The 22,734-nt window shown below is 35.2% G+C and overlaps 2 protein-coding genes across 2 annotated transcripts; one reads left to right on the top strand and one right to left on the bottom strand.

Moving 5' to 3' along the window:
- The first annotated feature begins 3,130 nt into the window (after positions 1–3,130).
- Positions 3,131–6,428, top strand: LOC149398493 (aspartic proteinase CDR1-like). Its single transcript, XM_089614600.1, has 3 exons — positions 3,131–3,368; positions 4,292–5,035; positions 6,316–6,428. Exons 1-3 carry the CDS (start codon positions 3,131–3,133, stop codon positions 6,426–6,428), a joined length of 1,095 nt encoding a protein of 364 aa, XP_089470726.1.
- Positions 6,429–15,681: 9,253 nt separating this feature from the next.
- LOC149398492 (aspartic proteinase nepenthesin-1-like) lies at positions 15,682–22,636 on the bottom strand. The gene is made up of 5 exons (XM_089614599.1): positions 22,603–22,636; positions 20,271–20,657; positions 18,733–19,601; positions 18,213–18,277; positions 15,682–15,862 (listed from the first exon to the last, which is right to left on the bottom strand). Exons 1-5 carry the CDS (start codon positions 22,634–22,636, stop codon positions 15,682–15,684), a joined length of 1,536 nt encoding a protein of 511 aa, XP_089470725.1.
- Positions 22,637–22,734: the final 98 nt, after the last annotated feature.

The following is a 22,734-nucleotide window of genomic DNA, read 5'->3' as shown; positions in this document are numbered from 1 at the left end:
ATCAAATATATAATAAGGCTATATATTTAATGGACTCATAAAAAAGTACATCTATTTTTTCCTAAATTAAAAGACAACAAAATAAACAAAACGAAAAGGAATATAAAAACAAATAAAAACAACAAAAACGAAGAACAACACTTAATCCGTTGAAATTGGGTCCATCAGTCACCTCCACTCCCCATTCCGCTGCAGGCCCGGCCGAAGGGGGGGGGGGGGGGGGGGGGGGGTTGCGAGTGGGGCATAGGCCCAAGGCCCCCTCCAGAAAAAGGCCCCAATCTCAGTGATTTTTTTTTTTTTTTTTATGTTGCTAAATTAAATGGGCTGTGATGTTTCCAACTAATAAAGCCCGTAACATTTTTTTGGTTTGTGTAGTCTTGGCCAATAAAGTCCAACCCAAATTTCAAGACACAAAATAGCATTAAACATGCTATTATAACGTCATTATAACATCTGAAAACCCAAAAGAATGTCTTTTTTTATTTATTTTTGATTATTGACTGTTGAAACTGTATTTTGCTTCCTTATTTATACGGTTATACACTTATACTCACTTAATTCAATTGATTTATAGAAAGTCCACAAAAAACTGATTATAATTATAAAAAAAAAAAAAAAAAAAAACCGTCAACATAATTCATAGAAAAAAAAGTTAGTACATACGCATCATGAACAAACTATTTTCATGTGTTACCTTTCTTCATTTTTTTTTAATTTGTTTTGTTATTTTATTTTATAAGTCATCATTAGTGTGATTCATTTTTTCAATTCTTAGCAATAATAAACTAATTAGCCTTAAATATCTCGACTAGGAAATATATATTGGGATATAAATTTTAAAATACAATATAGTTAGAAAGCTTTGAAAATCACAAAAATTTCAAATAAAATAGAAATAGGAATCAAAATTATTAAAAGGCCCATTTTTACCTATCGCCCAAGGCCCCCAAATTCATTGAGCCGCCTCTGTTCCGCTGGCAAGAATATAAGATACATCGAAGGAATGCGTTGAATGATCGCCAAGAATTTCATCCGCTTCTCATACTGCCTCGTTCCCTTCCACCTCCCACTCACGGCCTCGACCACCCTAACGTTCGGGGACTCTGTCCCGACCCCGCCGGACAACTTACTCTTCCCTACGAACAACTATATTTACCTAAAACCTAACCGACATCAGCGTGGGGTCGGAAAAGGCTAGGGCTTCCGCCGGGGACGTTCAGTTTCTCGGGGCAAGCCGATGGAGGCTTTTTGCATCGACTCGGGCGCGGGCTACACCGTCCTCTCCCGGGCCGGTGAGAACCCTTACGCGAGAGTACTCGATGCCTTTGAGAGACGCTATGCAGCGATTGGCGGCCTGAGGAAGTTTAGGGTCAAACAGCTTACCATTTCGAGATCCCCGATGGGTTCGACAAGTTTGTGCCGATGACTTACCATTTCGAAGGGGCTGATTATGTTATTGATGGTAGGTTGATGGGGTTTGTCACGGAAGCTAAATAGTACGCATCAGCAAAACACTAGGTTTATTTATGATGGTAATGCTGATATGCTTAAATTTTATAGCCAACAATGTAGTTAAACAATTTTGAATATTTCATAATAATTCCGTGTTAAAATGGGATGATGTAAAACATTTTGAGAATTATTTGTTTTCTTAACGTGGCTAAGTACCTATACACTTAGAATAATATGTGAAACGATTCGGGTTATAAATACATGCAGATTCTAGATAATATATTACCACAAATAATATATAGACTTCGTGACTTCATATTTTGTATAGACCATTTACGAAAATAAAAAAAAATTGAGAGAAGCAATTTTACTACATTTCGGACCAAACATTGTCATACCCACGTGCTGTTTAGAGATTAATATCATTAATAAAATTCAATAAAAAAAAAATTACAAAACTTACAAGCAACCACACTTTTTCCGTTCTCTGGCTAAATGACAATACGTAAATATAAATATAGCTTTATATCTAATGGACCCTTATTAATAAAGGCGACGCATTAGAGTAAATATACTCTTGCCACAGAAGCAAGTACACGTAAGTAAAACAACAGTGAAAGGTAAAAGAGAAATAAATGTAATAAAATGACAAGTCAGATATATTCATAACGTCTACATAATTTCTATCAAGCTGTAAAATCCTGTTTTCTGGGACTTCTCTCAGAAAAGGGAAAAGTTTGCGAAAACGGAAAATGAATACATATAGATGAAAAAGCTATTTTTAAAAGAATTCGCCCAATGCAGTGGGATCAGGCAATAAATCGCATATTTTAATTGTTTTATTCTTATAACAGAATGAAATCGTATATTTTAATTGTATACATCTGCTTCAAATTACGTATATGACCGAAATAGAGATCTTCTTATAAAATTTATTTGGAAATGTCCGAAACAAATAAAAAAAGATTTTATCCAACGTTTTTTTTAAATATATTGTTTGAATTGTTTGAAATTTCCCAATAGATTAGCCTCGTTTTCATATTTTTTACGAATAAAGATTATTCATGTTTTTTTTCTTTCTTTTCTGGAGTTACCTATTTAATGCACGGAGTTTAGTATCCTATATATATGTAACGTCTCTGAGTTGCAAATATAGTAGTTACAATATAAATTAACTTAAATTCACAGGAGCGTGGTTATCGCATGACTAAAAATGTATTTTAATTTTCAATAACTTTTACTTATTCCATTAGTGACCGTAGTTGTGATGTAGCTTTTCAACGTCAAGCCAAACACGGAAACATCAATAAGAATACACATTTGCAAATCATATTCAATACCTTATGCAGCGCAGTAAATTATTTTCAAATCCCTAGATTATCGATTGGGCAATTATATAATTAATATCTTATGCGGTTATTTTAAAAAAAAAAAAATCAGAATTTTTTTTTTCTCCTTTAACATCCAACGAACGCAATTACAATATTACCGCATAAAAAAAGCATTCCAAAAACTCTATAAATCTTCACTAGCGAAGCTAGCTAGCACATTTTTATTCCAACAAAAAATGTTAAAAATGTTTCATTCTTTCCTAGCCAATTATGCTATACTAGTATTCACGTTATTCTTCCAATCATTCCATCCCACATATTCTGACCCTACCCGATTTTCACTAAAAATGATAATGAGAGACTCCCCTGAATCACCTTTATACCCCGGAAATCTGACCGAATTGCAAAGTCTAGAAAAACTGGTTGAATATACTCAAGAAAGGTTAGAGTACCTGGAGATCTCAAATTCTATTAATAACAGTGTCGTTAAACCCCAAAACGACGCAATTATGTACTTATTACGTCGAAGATTCCTTTACATTGTCGAAATCGGGCTCGGGAATCCGCCGAAATTGGTGTACCTAGGTATGGACACCGGCGGATCACTATTTTGGACTCAATGCCAGCCTTGTACTCTGTGTTACCCACAATCCGTCCCTCTCTATGATTCGAGCACTTCATCAACTTATAGGAAGCTTCCTTGTGATCACCCTTTTTGTTCCGGTAACAATACTAATCCTAACCCTAGTTATATCTTTATTTAACTATATGCTATACTAATATTCACGTTTTACTTCACACCCTTCTTCTCTCTCTCACACACGGTTATTTCTTATGTCACTTTGGTTAAACGAGCGCACATAAGCTTTTTTTTTTTCCCCAGCAATAAATTAGTCAAACTATGATAGACACAGGAAGGGAATTACTAGAAAGAGCATTCGTTCCATGATTTGGTGAATTACAGAAAGATGTAAGGAAATTGATTTACCAAATTACCGAGTTTCCCTCTTTTTCCCTACTGTCATATATTTACCTCTTAAGGTTTTAATCTTAAATTTCTATTTTATCCCAACCATTTTTTTTTTTTTCAATTCTTCCCAAAATTAAGAGAGATCAGCTCATTGGAATGGGAGAATTAGTAAAATAGATCACATTGATTAGTTAAAAACAATGTCAGAGCGAGAATTTGAACTATAAAAGGGGGGCGTATTTTATAAAAATATAATTTTTAAAAAATTCAGGGCGTAAAAATTTCTTTCTCAAGTGGAAATACAAAAGACCATACATTTCTATGCTATAAAACAAATAAAAACAATACACACACACACACACACACACACACACACACACACACACACACGGTCTCTACCAGACTCCGTCAGCGTATACAAGGTCTTCAATTGCCTGCCCAAAAATAAAACATAGTTTGATGTTAACCAAGTTGTCGTTTTTTTGCTCATCACATTAATTACTCTTCTTTTTTTTTTTTTTTTTTTAACTTGTACAAGCTGCCGGAGCCCCATTCCAATGCGTCAACAACCAATGTGTGTACACCGTTGCATACCTCAGCGGGGAACGCACGGCGGGCGTGGCCTCGATTGAGACCATATGGCATCACGGTCGAACCAAGCAACTCGAAAGCACGCCTGGCATTATCTTTGGGTGCTCGAGGAGCTCTACGGGCTTCAAGTTCGCGAACAGCATGATAGGCGGAATCATGGGCTTGAGTTGGGCCGCGCACTCGTTGGCGTCCCAGATCTCCACGATTAATTTCATCCGCTTCTCATACTGCCTCGTTCCCTTCCATCTCCCGGTCACGGAATCGACCACCCTAACATTCGGGGACTCCGTCCCGACCCCGCCGGGCAACGCGTTGGCTACCCCGTTCGTGCCCCGGCACAACCCGGGAGACAACTTATTCTTCCCTAAGAACAACTACTTTTACCTCAACCTGGTTGACATCACCGTGGGGTCGGAAAGGCTAGGGCTTCCGCCGTGGACGTTCTGGTTCTCGGGACAGACCGATGGAGGCTTCATGATCGACTCGGGGGCGGCTTTCACCGTCCTTTCCCAGGCTGGTGCGAACCCTTACGCGAAATTACGTGATGCCTTTGAGAGACGCTATGCAGCGCTTGGCCTGAAGAAGGTTAGGCTCACCAACCAGCTTGAGATGTGCTACGAGATCCCTAATGGGTTCAACATGTTTGTGCCGATGACGTACCATTTCGAACGGGCTAATTATGTTATTGATGGTAAGTTGACGGGGTTTGCCGTGGAAGATAAATATTTTTGTGTCGCTGTGATTGCGGGGTCTTCCAAGTCCATCCTGGGGGCTGTGCATCAGCAAAACACTAGGTTTATTTATGACGGTAACGCTGCTATGCTTAAATTTTATAGCGAACAATGTAGTTAAATCACTTTAATTATTTCATAATAATGCCGGTTCTTAAGCTTTTTAAAATATTGTGGTGAAAGATAAATATGTCATTTCCTTTATATTTTTATTAATTATATTTCGTTTAATCACGCATTTGAAATGGGATAATGTAAAACGTTTTGAGATACCCCCAAGCATTTGGATTGGGTAACACTATCTTTTTCTTCCTCCTGCGTGATGAGGATTCCACGGAATGAACTAAAGAAAAATTGCGCTTATACACTCTTAAGATTGTACAAACTAGGGTTATTGGTGTATGAAATTACTTAACGTAATTAAGATGCTAATTCAACTAGTGGGTGTAAATACTTGTTAAATTGATTATTTTTTTAGCATTTTTAATCAAGGTGATAAACAAGAGAATTGGTAACCCTATTCAGCTATAAACAACCTACTCAGGGGGGATTGAGACGTCCGGGTGAAAACAATCCACTATATCAATCAATCAAACGAATAATAATATTAAGTTTGATGACTCCCTCACAAACACCTCCGTCTTTGACTCTATACAACGGATGAAAATTTGAGCTCCCCTCAGATTCGAGACTCCGTCTCTATGTTTCACCAAATCTTCTCCCGAAAATTATCAAGCACGTCAATGCAAACACACACTTATAAATTCAGATCAAGGCAGTGATCATATATTTGTGAGCACCAATAACTAGTTTTTGATGAAGATCTTCAAGGCAGAGAGACTAGCTAGCTTAAGGTTTAAGGCAGCGTGAATTTACTTAACAAAGAGTGAATGACCTAATTTGACTCAAAAGAGTAGATCAATCCACAAAATCTCTCCCGAATCTCACAGAATCGGAAACAAAATATCCGATATATTCTTAACTGAAAACTGGGAAGTGTCCAGTTATATTTGCGCGGGAGGACAATGCAGCACAAGTAACCCTAGTATTGAACATCTTTTTGCAATTTCGCTCGAACAACTTTAACAAAATTGCTTTGGCCAATGAGATGCAATCTGATAAAAATTGATTTTCCCAATATCTTTTCTCTTTTGACCAATGGCATACAAAATTCGACCCATAAATCTGCTCACTGCCCTATATGAATAGTTGTGAGCCAATTTTTATGGCAATGCTATAGACCAGAGAAAATTTGGTGGTCATATCTGTAGAGGTCAAGTTCTGATCTACCCAACCAGTCATCTCTTTTCTGATCACAACAAGAACAATGTTATCAAAGTCTTGTTCCCCTGAAAATCTTTCACTGGATCTATCCCGTAGAAGGCATTGATATATCAGCAAAGAAGGACATTTATATTTTTAGCAGATACGCCCACTTGAAATTCAAATTCTGGCGGTGCCCATGATCATGCTAATATCTTTTTTCAATTATTTAGACGTGTAATAGGAGCAGTCTTAATAACAATAAAAAAAAGTTCTATTAAATCACAACATTATTTATTAAAAAATATGAACACTAACGATTGAATCATAAATATTTAATTATAAGTTACGGTCCACTAATTACATAACCATATTTTAGCAAACTATTCTTTAAATAGTTATAAAATTAAAGTCACTAAAAATTGAAACCATCTGTTGTTGGTCAGTATTACCCTCGTCAGAAACAAAAACAAATGTATACATATATAGATAAATAAGGGAAAGATTAATTAAATATTATATATTATGTATGTTTTACATTAAGATGCTCTTTGCTTCTATTCTATTCATATTAAATTCGGAATTAAGATCTGTATAATTCATACATCTACGTACAAATCTCTAAACACAATATGTTAGTTCGAGTTTTAGGGAGAAATAATTGAATAGAAAGTATAAGAATCAAAATTCCAAATTCCAAAAAAAATGTCCAGTAATAATCAAAATCCAATTATTACAAATAGTTGATGTAGTGGTGTTAGGATGAAGAAGAAGAAGAAAAGCAATATGATAAACAACGTTATCATACTAATAGATCCCAAAGAACAGGATGATATAGTTTACCAGTACAAGATGAAAATGCAAGAGTAGATAACAATACAAAATAAGAGAACATGATCATATCTTATTTAGGTCATAAAGCATATAGAGTTGGTGATACAAAAGGTGATGTTCCAAAGGTACCCTAACTCTCTGACCATATGATACTTTGAATGAACTCTCTTCACACACGAAAAAGACAAACACAGGAAGTGGGTCCCATCCCCTCCCACATATATTATGATTACGATAACATAAGAGGATGGGATTACATAGGTAACATTTGTTGAGCAATGTGGTTTGGTAGCGTACACCTTCCGTAACCGTCGTTAGAAGAGCACATAGCGGGGTAGCAACATGCAGGAGTCAAGAGGTTGCAGCCATGGCCTGGTGGGTAACAGTCCGTTTGGCGCTGACACGTGCCACCAATTCCAGAGCCAGAGCAATACAGCCCTTCGCAGCATATCTTGAGCTGCGTCAAGGTGCAGTACTCATTCAGGATCCTGCACCGGTTCGGAGTCGGAGTAGTGAACTTGTAGCCGCGCTCACAACTCGCCGATCCCATTACCATTGCCACTATAACCGCAGCTCTTATTATCATCATCATCATCTTCATTTTCTTTTTCCTTTTTCTAAAATGTTTACTTTCTTGTTTGTACGTTTTTCTTCTCGTTCATGCATCTCTATATATAGGAGAATTATTATTTCCATACCTACTCACATTTCGCATTGTTGTATAGCTAACGTTTCGTAAATCTGAAATAAATAGCTACGTTCAGGCACGAAGCCAGATGTATATGAGGAGGGGCTATATCCCCTTTCAATTTTTTTTTTTGCACTTTTTACCCACTTTTTATTTTATTTTTACAATTTTTTACCCTTAAAATTTATAAATTAACCATCCTGAATTTTTTTTTTACAAATTAGCCCCCCCTAAAGTGAAATCCTGACTTCGTTCTTGGTTACGTCATCGTTATGACTATTTACCTAAGATTTAAGAAACATTGGACATATAATAATTCCAAATATTTTGATTTGATAGTTATCTAATTTTTTGAAATAATAATAATTTATGCACCGCATACCATTATTGCAGGCCTTTAGAGCACGTCAAACAAAACTTTTGAAGGCCATTGCCTTTATATTATTTTATGCAAATCATGTTACATGCTTGTTCTTTCATCAATTATTGCATCTATTATGCTCTCTCTCTCTCTCTCTCTCTCTCTCTCTCTCTCTCTCTCTCTCTCTCTCTCTCTCTCTCTCTCTCTCTCTCTCTCTCTCCGATAAGCCATAGGCTCTCTCTCTGAAAAGGCCAAGGGTTAAAATCTCGCGCGAGATGGGGGTATCTCGCGCGAGATCTCGCAAAAATGAAAGTTGCGAGAAGGGTATGAGTTTATCTCGCGAGTTGTTGCATTTCTCGCGAAATCTCGCGCTATTTTTCGCATCTCTCTCAATCTCGCGAGATATCTTCATTTTTCGTCCGTCATATGTTCATTTTTGCTCAAATCTCGCCATTTTCCGCAATTTTTCGCGGGATAAGTGTTCGGGTGTTATTTTAATGTTTTTTAGTTGATTTTTGAATGGATTTTCCACCCGATTTAGACTTTAGATGTTGATTTTTGAATGGTTTTTAATGAAATTATGATGTACGAAGAAGAAGACATAGATTTGATCTTTGAGTATTAGTTCACTTGATTTTATATGGATTTTTTTATAATCCGAATTTAGGTAGTTATTTGAATAATTACATGATATTGTTAATGTTGATGTTGTTTTAAAATGAGTTTTTTTTATCCGAAATTTAATTATATATTTTGTTGATTTAGATGTAATTTGTAATTAATTTGATCTAAATGTGTATTGATTTGTACTCTATTAAAATTGTATATGTGAAATGTTGAAAATTTTATTTTAAAATTTAATTTTTTGTGTATCCTAAATTTAAATAAAATTTAATTAAAAAATTGTTGAAATACCCCGCGAGATACTCTTTTTTAGACGGTATATCCCGCGGAATGTAGTTTATCACACGGTACGAGATATCCCGAACGTTCATCAAATATCACGGAATACCACGGTACGAGACGAGATACCCCAAAATTAAAAGTGCGATACGACCGCGAGATGCGAGATTTTAATCCATGGAAAAGGCAGACGTTCCTACTCTCTTACCCAGGTCTCCATTCTCCGTACAATACGAATAAAAAAATGGGCTGGTGGAATTAGCCTTATTAATTTAGCGGTACGTAAAAGATTATAAAGTTCGTGAGGGACCTCGAAGATAGAATGAAGAATTATACAACACTAGTCCTAGTCAACTAAAGCTTGCTATATATAATACTACATTGACGCTCACTATTTTAGCGTGGTAAATAAAAAAATATTTAATGTGTACGCAATAGAATTAGCTTCATATTACTTTTCTCCTATTATTTTTATTCTGTCTCTCTCTCTCTCTCTATCATTTTATAAATATTTCCAGTCCATATATACTCAATACTCCATATTTGGAATCAGTTTGATATGAAATGAGATTTATTAGTATCTAACCCCTATTAAGAGGGGAGATTAAAATAGTAACCAAATTATCAATTTATTTTAAAAGATAGTCAACATTGATTAAAGTATCAAAAATACCTTTCTCTCTCACACCCAAACACCCAAACATTACACCGAAACACCACATCCACACCCAAACACCACACCACAATCTTCCTCTGCGATCTACCGGATCTTCGCCGGAGACTCGCCGTCGCCGGCGCCAAAGAAGGAGCTCTGGACTCGATCGCCACCGTCTCGTGTCCCATCTGGAGAAGCTCGCACCGGTTCTCCTTACCGGTGGTTCCAAGGTTGATTCCGACGTGGTTAGCGCTCGGGTCGTCGAATTCGCAGTTAAATCGCGTGTCAAACTCAAAGGCGGCGGAGACGGGGCCAGCGCACGCGGCGGTGGAGGTTCGATTTCAGATTCTAGAGTTTTCCATTTGACAGCTAATCTGATTAACTGCCACAGTTAATCTGATTAACTGTGACAAACTTCTTTCAAAAACGATTTCGAACATCTGCGAGTCTCGCGATTGCGCCGATCCGGCCGTTCGAAGGTCGTAAGTTCAGTTATGCATATTAACTGTGATAGTTAATCATATTTACTGGAAATGTTAATTCGATTAACTGTGACGATCCTCCTGTGGAAACAATCTCGAACATCAGCGAGTCCTGCGGCTACACAGATCCGACCGTTTGAAGGTAAGGTTGAGATTTCGCCGTTTGAAACTTTGATGAAAACTCGGATTCTGGCGCCAGAGACGGTGGAGATGAAAGTTAATAAGATTTACTATTTTTCTTGTTACCGTTAATATTATTTACTCTGACAATTAATAATAACAATTCTTAAGGGTATTATTGGAATATTGGAATGTTATTATAACAATTGGTTACTTTCCTAAATATGTTAATAGTTGAGCTATAATTTTAAAATAAGGGAGCTATTTGAGCTAGATACCTAACACGCCCATATGAAATCACACTATTTTCGTGGATTTTGGGAACCAGAATTCTTTGTTTTTATACTCAAATCATGACATAAAATTTCACACTAAAAATTCCTTAAAAAACAAAAATTCACACTATAAAAATAGTATTCTCTATCATTATATTATTAACATTAATTCATATATGTATCAATCTATGTTTCAATAAATCATTATAATTTTTAAATATCAATTTATTGGTTAGAAATTTTATATTTCTTGTATGACAATATTTAAAAAAATTAAAATGTAAAAAATTGAAAAATCATAAAATTCTGAAATAAATATTACAATACCTAAAAAAATATATTACATAAATATAATTCTAAAAAATATGTATTGTAGATATAGATTACATTATACTATTCATTGCACGAGTGCTCGATGAATGGATCACGCGCTTTGTAATATATGTTTAACTTTTTATTATTTTAATTGAAGTTTGTTTTAATGTGTTCATTTAGTCAATTCATATGTTAGTTATGATTTTTTTTATGACAAATTATATTGTTAAATAACTCTCTTTCACTTTTATATCTAGATTAAATATCTACATGCAAATTGATAAATAGATTGCGTGACCATACTACGCCATCTAAAAAACTATACATATATTTAACTATTAGGAGTACTCATCTGTGTTGGAGATTGTTACCAATACTCATATTTATCAAATAAATTCAAATCAGAATCTGTATAAGTTACAAAATTCAATGAACAATATTTTAATACTAGTTTGATTTAGAAAGAAATTAATAGGTGAGGCAAATGTAAGAAAGTATGAAACTCAAAATTACATATTAAAATAACTTTCATAATATATCATAATAATACATTTCATAATATAAAAATAATATATCACATTTTTTTACTGCTTGAGTACTATTTAGTAGATTCTTTATATAATACCGCCCTTAATTATATATTTATAAAATGAAATAAAGTTGCATAGATGCTATCTTTCTCTTCTATTATTATCTATATGATTATTGCCACTCTGGATACAATTCTATATATAATTAATTAATAAATAAATTGAGACGCTGTCTTGGAGCTTCTGCAACTTGTATGATTGTATCTCAATAATTGCTTGAGCACCAACTACACTGATTGAGTGTACAGGCGCTTATTATTTTATTTTTTTTCTTTTCTTTTTCTTTTTTTTTTTTGAATCGGTCCTCATCTTATTGCTGATTATATATTTAGGCCCCGTTTGGTTATGTTTTCTATCTCTGTTTTCTGATTCTAAATTCTAGAAAATAATTTTAGAAAAACTGTTTGATTATAAATTCAGAAAACAGATTTAGAATCATGTTTCTGTTTTCTTTGAAATTTGTTTAGAAAATAGAAAACAATGAAAAATTGTTTTCTATTTTATCTCTATACAATTGAATGGAAAACATAACCAAACAACATTTAAAATATTCTGAAACGTAATTCTAAATCTGTTTTTAAAATTTAAAAATTAGAATCAGAAAACAGAATTTAAAAACAGAAAACAAGTTTAGAAAACTAAATCAAACGGCCCCTTATCCTTTTAGGAATTATTGCTTATTATATATTTATTCTTTTAGGAATTATTGCTGATTATATTTATTATACTCGTTAATGTATTGGGTATAAATTTGCATTTTTAACTGTTATATCTTTGTCTGATATTATTATCTTTATAGTGATATTTATACCAATAATATTATTTGTGAGTCAATTATCAAAAATCAACTCAAAAGAAATTCTGATAAATCTATTACTAAATGAGTGTAAAAGAATGCAATACCATTAAGGAAATTTCTATGAGAATTTCATGATCAATCAATCCCGAAATTCAATATTTCGTAACCAATCGATCATGAAATTCTAAGATTTTGTGATCCAGTCACAAAATTTCAAGATCTTGTCATTAATCGGTCATGATATTTCAAAATTTCATGATTGATTGATTACGAAATTGGAGAAATATTTTTAAAAAATTTATATTTTGGTAGTAACTTTGCAACACTGCGTATAATTGCGTTTGTATATTTAGATTAATTGACCTGGTTATAAGGTTGTTCTCTCCCTAGAAATATCTATCATGTATACCATACACATAATAGACGTTATTAATAGAGGGACACTGTTGGTCAAAGATGTGCGTTGGTGTATGCTTTATCTACGTGTCTTAGTGCGGCTGATGTGTACGCTTTATGTGTCTGAGTCATCACTAGTACTTGTCATTGGCTGAGTTAATTCTAAGATTTTGTGATCCAGTCACAAAATTTCAAGATCTTGTCATTAATCGGTCATGATATTTCAAAATTTCATGATTGATTGATTACGAAATTGGAGAAATATTTTTAAAAAATTTATATTTTGGTAGTAACTTTGCAACACTGCGTATAATTGCGTTTGTATATTTAGATTAATTGACCTGGTTATAAGGTTGTTCTCTCCCTAGAAATATCTATCATGTATACCATACACATAGTTGACGATATTAATAGAGGGACACTGTTGGTCAAAGATGTGCGTTGGTGTATGCTTTATCTACGTGTCTTAGTGCGGCTGATGTGTACGCTTTATGTGTCTGAGTCATCACTAGTACTTGTCATTGGCTGAGTTTGAATTCTCAGTCACATCATAAGGGTAGCAATACAATCTTCACCGTTTTCTCTCTAGTTATCGAGTATTAGCATGGTATCAGAGCTCTAGGACTCAGTCTCAGAGTTTCAATGGCGGCTCAGCTAGCAATTCACGGGGGCGCGATGTTTTTTCAAGCCGCACCAAACTTCGTACCATATCACAATCCACTTCCGATGCATCTTGATCGGATCAATTATGTTCTATGGCACTCACAAGTACTTCCGACAGTCAGAGCTCACGGACTCGATTCGGTTCTTGAAGGCAAAGCGCACATTCCAGTTCAGTTCATCGAAGTTCAACTTGACTTGAATCAACCTCCGATTCGATGTCCAAATCCAGAGTTTCGCCGTGATGAAATCATGGAGACGATGACCTTGATTGTAACGAGAACTTGCTTGCGCCAAGAGACAAAGTTGTTATGATCAAGCTTCGACGCGATCGGATGAGAAAAGGAGACAGGTGAGCGCGGTTGATCGTTGTGGTCATGGTTTGATTTGCCGACGCCACTGGAACGAGCTCCGATGCTAGAATTCATTCTCTGATACAATGTGAAAATATCATGTGGTTTCATCTCAAAACCAATTGGCAATGAGAACAGTAACACATGACCTTTATAAATCTTGTTAGTTCTCATTCTCTTTTCCATGTGAGATTCCTAACAATACGCTACTACATTTATAAAAAAAAAAAAAAAAAAAAAAAAAAAAAATTATAGTGTTAGAAATTTACCTGATTGCATGTATTTTAGTCTCTATCTTTGTAGGAAGATTGCTACCCGATGGTGTAATGTACAGCTTTGTAACTCTATTACTCGATATTCTCAGTGGAAACCATATTCCTCCGAGCCAAGTTTAGACATAACTAAGCATAACACATTTATATAATAAACGGAACGGTGTTGGCTACATGCTTTAGCTATAAATTCAGATCCTAACAAAATCTTCCTTCGAAGGACCAATTTTTGGGTAATGACATAATATTGCTGGTATCTTTGGCTTAACGCTTTTCGTCTCGAAGTTTTTAGTGTTTGTCGTTCGATTCGATGTCAGGTGTCTTCCATCTGTGAACAATTTTGTTGGATTTTGTTTATTGTTTCAATCTTGATAATGTGCCTGTATGCGCTAGCTTTCGTGTGCTTGTGAGGCTTTCTATTCATCTTTAGATGTGACTCAAAGCTCGGGAGAATCGTAATGCAATGATTTCAAGGGATCGTGGACACCATAAGGCTATTCAGAAAGAAGTTTGAGGTATGTAATATTATTACGTAAACAAAAATTTCATAGGAATTTTTGAACCGTTTGAATGGTTATCGATGAAAGGCTTGATTTACTACGACTTTTTATCGTTATATTTTTTTATTTATAGGTCCTCATGATCCTCGTTGATCATCACATATTTAGTAAGATTATGAAACAATAAATTTTCCTCTTAGTAATTTTCACCAACTACACATTGGATATCGGATTATGGGCTCGTTAAGATTGGCTCTCAGGGGTTAAATGTCTCGGTTTATTGAGGAACCAAATGGTTCTTCTAATATGAAAAGTGGTAACAATTGAAGTCTATTGTTCTAGCTTCTTTTTTTTATATATATAATTCTTTATTTCATTATATTGTTTTTTTGGAAAAATATCTAACAATGACAGTGCGCACAAAACTTGTCTTGAGATATTTGAGTTTTTTTTTTTTTTGCAGTTACCAAAGTTTGAATATTGCGACTTGGAACACCGACCAAGATTGATCAGTGAAAAGTCTTCCTATAAAACTTGATATCGTGTCAAAGTTTAGGTTAAAGTATTTTTTTTCATTCTATATATTGATTTTGCATATTGTTTAGATTGAAGACGCGATAATCTAATACATAAGTTTATGGCAAGAATGTAGAATCAAACACTCCATAGTTGAAGAACGTTTCCGGCTCAATCACGACGAGAGGTCAAGGCAAACAATGTGTAAAAGCTTTTGGTGTCATTTGAATAAAACAATTATCCTCACGAATTTGGCATGCTTATTTTACAAGACATTCTAACAAAATGAAAACTCTTTATTTTATATCTTTCTCTATCTTTTTCACTCGATTAACACTCGACTGATTTATAAGACTGATTTATTAGTGACACTTGTTTTTTACTAATGGTTGGAATTTTTTTTTTTTGGGATTATTCCTAAAGTATGATCTCCCCATTAATTTTGGACCAAAATTCATTAAGTCCAAATTAATCCAAATCTATGACCCCATAAATTGGGCAATTACATTTTTAACCTTCTTTCTCTCTTTACCCAAAAAAAAAAAAAAAAATCAAATCAACAGAGGAATACCACCTCCAGGACGAGCGTCGTTCTGTGACTCATCGGCGTCGGATCCAAACATCTCAATCCACGACCCAATCGTCCTCTCCACCGCTTTGAAGATCCCCCGACGCTCGAGAATTTTGAAAACTACCTTCATTACTCGCTGGAGACTTCCCTCTCGGCCACGCTACATCGCCGGAGTTCAGACGACGCTGAGAGTTCCGGCAGAAGACCTCAACGTCGAGGCCAATGTCAATAAATCTTCAAAGGAATTTTCCAGAATTATTGAAGATTTATTGACATTGATGTCAATAAAAATTCATATTTATTGACATCAATGTAAATAAATCTTCAACGAAAACCCATATATTTCTTGATAAATATCTGGATTTTCGTTGAAGATTTATTGACATTGATGTCAATAAATATGCATTTTTATTGACATTAATGTCAATAAATCTTCAATGATTCTGGAAAATTCCTTTGAAGATGTATTGACATTGGCCTCGGCGTCGAGGTCTTCCGCTGGAACTCTCAGCGTCGTCTGAACTCCGATGATGCAGCGCGACCGAGAGGGAAGTCTCCGGCGAGTAATGAAGGTGGTTTCAAAATTCTCTAGCGTCGGAGGATCTTCAGAGCGGCGGAGAGGACGATTGGGTCGTGGATTGAGATGCTTGGATCCGACACCGATGAGTCACAGAACGACGCTCTTCCTGGAGGTGGTATTCCTCTGTTGATTTTGGTTTTTTTTTCGTTGATTTGGGTAAAGAGAGAAAAAAAGGGTTAAAAATGTAATTGTCCAATTTATGGGGTCATAGATTTGGATTAATTTGAACTTAATGGATTTTGGTCCAAAATTAATGGGGAGATCGTATTTTAGGAATAATCCCTTTTTTTTTTTTGACAAATAAAGTTTCTATGTAAAGTGGACCTCGCCAACACATTTTTATTGAAGCTACTCTTACCCCATAATGAGTAGCGTTTAAAAAAAACTTGACTGATTATAAGACTGGCATGTCGACGTGTTTATGAAACAATCTTTGTTTGGAATGTGTTACTGACTCATAGATATCATATAGATAGAGCACTTTATAGACGATTGCTCTAGCGGGAGTTCAGTTTCAAGGAGTTAAAGTGTAGAAGTTATAATATATTCTATATATAATATAAACTTATAGTGACATTTTTATGCAAACAAAAATTTAAATTATGTAATCTTAATAACACTTTATAACATGATTTTTCCTAGTATATAACCATGCATATAGTTGACGATATTAACAGAGTGACACAATACAAAGTACTAATTATGTGATAAAATATGTCACGCTACTTATTATTAAAGTCTTTCGGAGCTCCTAAAATGTTACAACGAATCAAGACGTGCATGCGAGCTTTGCATGTGATGTGAAAGCCTTTTTTTGTCCCAGTGACGTCACTCATAAATTGTTCTTGAACAATTGTCACTATTCGAGAACGCTGGTTTCACTTTATGTCTGCCAGCCTTGGAAAAATGTCATGTCCTTCATTTTTTATCAATGGTTGGGTGCGTTACAAATCTACCCCGCGTGCCAATCATAAATTGTTGGAGACTCGGTGCACTGCCACTTTTCGATCAATGGTTGCCTAATACACTTTACTGTACGGGCTGACCTTCATGTGCTTATAACCAACCCTGTGAGACTCGGATCACTGCTTTTTTTCGATCAGTGATTGGCTAGTACACTGACACAACCTACGATGTTTGACATTTGTTTATTTTTTGTTTTATTTAATCAAACAAGCAATCACACAAAACAAAAGTAATAAAAAAAAACACAAAATTGATAATTATGTTAGGAGATAAAACGCCTACTCGGGATGACTGATACGTCTAGTTGTGATATGCAATTTCATAATACTCAATCAAAGGTATTTCACAATTTCATAATAGTCATCAAAGGTACAAAGACTTAGGTTCGCACACTTTCTCTCAAATTCATTTATTCTATTATCCTCGAATTAGAGATTCCCACACAATATCATCTCCCGAAGATTGACTAAACAAATCAATGCAACACGCACTCACAAATTATGTACAATTAATAAAGTACACAGTTGCATGCAATTCCGTGAACCAGTTGTCGAGGACGATCTCCAAGGCGGAGAGATTGGTTCAAGAATAAGCATAAAAGTGAAAAGTGAAAGACTTAATTTCAACCCTCTAGAAGAGTTTTATTAGGTCTGCACTAAATTTTTTGAGAATCTGTAAAATCGGAAACAAGATATCTGATCTTAACTATCAAAAAATCTCAAAATTAAAAAAGCAATAATTTTAGTTCCATTCGCGCGAGAAGATATGTGATTTAAGTAATCCGAGACCTTGAACAATTTGTTGCAAACAATTTTGAATACACTGACTCGACTGCGGTTTAAGAAGCCCTTAGCTAGATGAGAAGACAGTGGCATCGAGTTGGGAGTAGTTTGGTAGTACTTCAAGCTCTCCAAAGCGATATCAAAATTCGTTCTTTACTTGGTCATGTTATCGGGTGTAAAATACTTCTCGCTCATTTTAGTCAAGTGTCTACCTTTTTATTAAGTGTAAATCGAATAGAGTTGCCAATTGTATCACAGGGTGCTCTTGGTCCTCACCAGTAAGCATTTCTTCACAGCACTATATTCCTGTTGACGTTGAAGCTGCCATTACAGCAGATCTTTTAAATAAAAAAAAATAAAAAAATCAAAGCTTTCATTAGTAGTGTGCCTATTTTAAGTTAGAATATAATATAGTGTAATTAACGCAATAATCAATATACCCCCTTGAACGATAATTTATAAAACGTATGTAATAAAAAATATTACTTGAATTTATCTTCTGCATTTACATATGGTCAAACATAATAAAGTAATGATCTAATTCAATAAAGCTATAATCTTTCCTCAAATACAGCAAGTATATTATACAGGTTAATTCTCCGGAGTAACATGAGAATTTTGTCAAAGCAATAATCGTAACCAGAGATTCGCTTATGATTTTTTTTTTTTTGGTAATAAAAAATAAAAATAAAAATATTAATTTAAACTTTTCGAAAAATGGCAGCTTATTATCATCATCACAAAACAAATTTTTAAAAATTGATTTAAGTACAAACGTCGCTATAAAACTGAAGCGTATTCCTGTGACCATCAAAAGTAAACCTAGTGTTTTGTTGATGCACAGCCCCAAGGATAGAGCTCCGACCCCCACGGTTAATAGCCACACAGAAAAACTTGCCATTATTTTCCCCGTGAAAACTCACAGATCTTCCGTCGATGAATAAATCAGCCCCGGCAAAATGGAACGTCATCGACGCGAACTCATCGAACCCATCCGCGTAACGGTAGCACAAATCCATCGTCGAGACAACAGTCCTCACGAGAAGCTTCGAGTCGTAGTACTTCTCGAAGGCCGCCATAACTTCGTTGTAGGGGATTTCGGCCAGCCGCGTGACAGCTGTCCCCGAGTCTACGACGAAGCCGCCCGAGTTCTCGGAGATTCCAAACGTCCCCGGCGGAAACCCTAATCTGTTCGACCCCACGGTGATGTCACGCAGGTCAACGTAAAAATAGTAGTTCTCCCGATTGGGATGGCGGAGAAGCGGTGTCACGAGAGCGTTCCCCGGCGGGTTCGGGACGGCGTCTCCGAAGCTGAGGAAGCTCTGAGCGTTTTCTCCGGAGCTTATGGGGAAGAGGCAGTAGGAGAAGCGACGGTTCTCGAGGTCGCCGACGAGATGGGACAAAATCGATTCCGGGGCAAAGCTCACGCCCATTATACCTCCCACGGCCGTGTTCTCGAACACTTGGAAGCCCGCGGTGACACGCGCGCAGCCGAAGACAACGCCTCTGACCCTGTTGATTGTTCGGTCCCTGCGGATGCAGCGGACCGTTTCTGTGGCCACTTCGCCCTCGGTGCTCTGCCCGCTGAGGTACCTCGAGCCAAACTTGCATTCGTTATCGATGCACTTGAATGGTGCCCCGGGGCCTTGGACATGTTTACAAAAAAAGATGAGTGATTAATAGGACGCATGGAAAATAATTTAGTGTGAATCGAATACGAAATTATTACGCTATTTCGGGACTTTGTTCACGTTAATAATAAAATGATTAACATCTACACTTTTTCTTTTAAATATTTTTCATTCTAACGTTCATAGGACAAGTGATTATATTGAATATTTAAGTCCAAGGATATTCTTTAAATTTTAATGATAAAGATATTTTGTTATTTTTTGGGATTGAACTCATGCTCTCACGCTGACATCAATGGTGGAAGAAGGTATAGTATCGCACAAACTAGGTCCTTAGGGTACAGACTTTAAAAAATTGGGGGCGTTACTCTCAAAATTGGCACTCTAGGACAATTGCAAAAGAGTTGAATTAATGATATAATAATACCGGACTCTAGGAAATCAAATTCAATGCAGAAAAAGAAAAGAGAGAAAAGCTTTGAGGTAAAGATGATATTTAGTTTGAAATCTCTCAAACCCGTTATATTTTTAGTTCATCCCGGTAATGTTGTAGATAGATGGACTTATTAAAGAGTTAGTGAACAAATAAAATATTTGTCAAAACAAAAAGAAGTGTTTGTCTAGAGACATGTAGATATATAGACAACTTAATAGAAAAATAGGTTTAGGGTTATTATCATTACCGCTACACAAAGGGGAACTACAAGGAAGCTTCGCAAAGGTAGACGAGGCACTCGAATTGTAGATAGCTACGGATTGTTGGTAACACTCAATACAAGGCAAGCACTGAGTCCAAGTTGTTGAAGAGCCGGTGTCCATGATGAGGTACACCCGCGTCGGTGGATTCCCGATCAGAAAATATACCAAGTATATGGATATCATCCGATGTAAGGCCATAATTGCGTCGTTTTGAGGTTCAACGACACCAATATTCGAAGAAGTTAAAGCCTCCAAGTACTGAGCCCTAGCTTCGGAGAATTCGACCAGTCTCTCTATCCTTTGCAATTGGGTCAGATTTCCGGGGTACAAAGGCGATCCAGGAGAGTCTCTCATAATCATTTTCATTGAAAATCCGGTAGGGTTAGAATAAGTGGAATGGGATGCTGGCAAGACTAACATGAATACAAGTATAGCCGAATTGGCTAGGAATTGAGACATTTTTTCCATTTACTTAACAGAATATTTGTGAAATCTCTTGCTTTGGAAGTGATTTTTTATAGAGTTTTTTTGTGTGCGTGTTTTGTGGTGGAAATAATATATATATATATATATATATATATATATATATATATATATATATATATATATATATGCAGGAAAAGTTATACTAAGCCACATCAAACATTAACATTAGAAATTAGGTTTGAATTTTTTTTTCTTAATTTGTGGGCGCTTGATACATTAATTATATTATATTTTATCCCAGCCATATTCTACGGATTTGAATAGATTTATGACGCTGTTTAAGTTATTTATTAATTGATAAGACTATGATTTGAAGGTATGGTTTTTAAAACGGTAGATTTAACAGTTAATGATATATTTAAGATTTTTGGAAATTTAAAGTCATTGTTGGTTGTTATTCTCCACGGTCATTAATGCAATGATCACGTTTCTATGAAGTCAATTACTATTTAGTATTGTACTAATCAACTACTATACAATCAGCATTTTCCCTCTTCGTTTTGCAGATCTGCGGTAATCTCGTTTTCGCTGATATGGGTTCAGTGATGATAAACGTAGGCTATAGCAATGACTCTATCGTTGCAAACATTTTCATGTCTTATACTATGGTTTGATGTCGTAAAGACAGGGATTTTATTTGAGTATGCCATATTACTAGTAGACAAAAGTTTCGCCAGATTCTTGAATCTTGATCCATTTCTTTTTTTCATGTATTTTTTTAAGGCAACTTTGCTCTTTGGTAGAGATTGAACCACGGCCTTCACTTTGGAAGTGTGTGGAATTACCAACTAGACTAACCTGCATTTTAACATACATGATTACATTCATTTAATAAATACTTTATGCAGAGCTATAAATATATACATATTTTTTTGCTGGAAGCGCTATAAATATACCCCTAGAACATATTGGGATATGATATAACTAATGTCTTATCTGTTATTTAAAAAATAAAGAAAAATAGTATGAAGTAGCCAATTCAAACTATGACTTTTGCAAAATAGTCATAGTTTCATTAGGTATAGCAAAATAGCCAAATGAGAGTACTATGACTTTTAATTCTGTCTCGATTAATTTTAATCCAACTTACATAAAGCTTATATTCTGTCTTTATAGTTCGTTGAGATTAAATTTAAGCTAGCCTAGATTAATCTTACTTAGGCTAGTTTGCTTATAGTTGACAAACTATGACTATTTTGCAAAAGTTTAAGTTCTATTGGGCTATATAGTCGCTTGACCCAAAAAATAATTAGAAAAATTCAAACCCTTTTTCTTTCCTTTAAAATCCAACAACCGATTACATTATTACGACATAAAAAAAATAATAAAAAAAGAGCATACCAAACACTCAATAAATCTTCACTAGCATTTGTTCAAAAAAAAAAAAAAAAAAATCTTCACTGTCAAAGCTAGGTAGCACATTTTACAAATATTCCAAAAATTTCAAAAATGTCTCAGATATCATTCCTAGGTGATTATTCTACTAGTATTCACGTTAATCTTCCAATGATTCCAATCCACATATTCTTTTAAGAGAATCTTTTATTACGGTGACACTTCTTCTACATTGTCAATATTGCCCTCGGGAATCCTGAAGTGGGTGTACCTTGGTCTGGACACTGGCTGATCGCTAGCTCGGACTCATTTCCAGCCTTGTAGTCAATGCCATCCATCCATATTTACGATTCGAGCACTTCATCAACTTATAGGAAGCTTCCTTGTGATCTACTAATAGGCACATGTGTGAAAGGCTGGTAATTCGGTGATCAGTCGACTATCCCCGGAGGACAAAGCGAGATGGTCAAAATCGATAATACACTAGTTAAAACTTAATGTCTTCGCTGTTTTTGCAAGTGCTTGTCATTATGGTGTGGGCTACACGTACGTGGCTAAAGTTGACAAAGGAAATATGTGTGTAGAGTCTTAGGGTGTAAAAAATTCTAAAATAATCTTGGGTTTCCT

Source organism: Urtica dioica, chromosome 5 (assembly GCF_054948205.1).
Source record: "Urtica dioica subsp. dioica isolate 48M chromosome 5, U.dioica_male_clone48M_v1_H2, whole genome shotgun sequence".
NCBI lineage: Eukaryota > Viridiplantae > Streptophyta > Magnoliopsida > Rosales > Urticaceae > Urtica > Urtica dioica.
Note: the sequence above shows the minus strand (reverse complement) of the source record. Positions and strands in the feature narration are given on the sequence as shown.

Bases quoted from the DNA above. Each gene is read 5' to 3' on its own strand.
- LOC149398493 (XM_089614600.1), top strand. From the start codon at position 3,131: ATGATAATGAGAGACTCCCCTGAATCACCTTTATACCCCGGAAATCTG. The intron at 3,369-4,291 runs GTATGGACACCG...AACTTGTACAAG, and splicing joins GCCGAAATTGGTGTACCTAG to CTGCCGGAGCCCCATTCCAA. The intron at 5,036-6,315 runs GTAAGTTGACGG...GCAATGCTATAG, and splicing joins GGCTAATTATGTTATTGATG to ACCAGAGAAAATTTGGTGGT.
- LOC149398492 (XM_089614599.1), bottom strand. From the start codon at position 22,636: ATGACAAGCACTTGCAAAAACAGCGAAGACATTA. The intron at 19,602-20,270 runs GTAATGATAATA...AACATGTCCAAG, and splicing joins TAGTTCCCCTTTGTGTAGCG to GCCCCGGGGCACCATTCAAG. The intron at 15,863-18,212 runs GTGATACAATTG...ATTCCTTTGAAG, and splicing joins GTGAGGACCAAGAGCACCCT to ATTTATTGACATTGGCCTCG.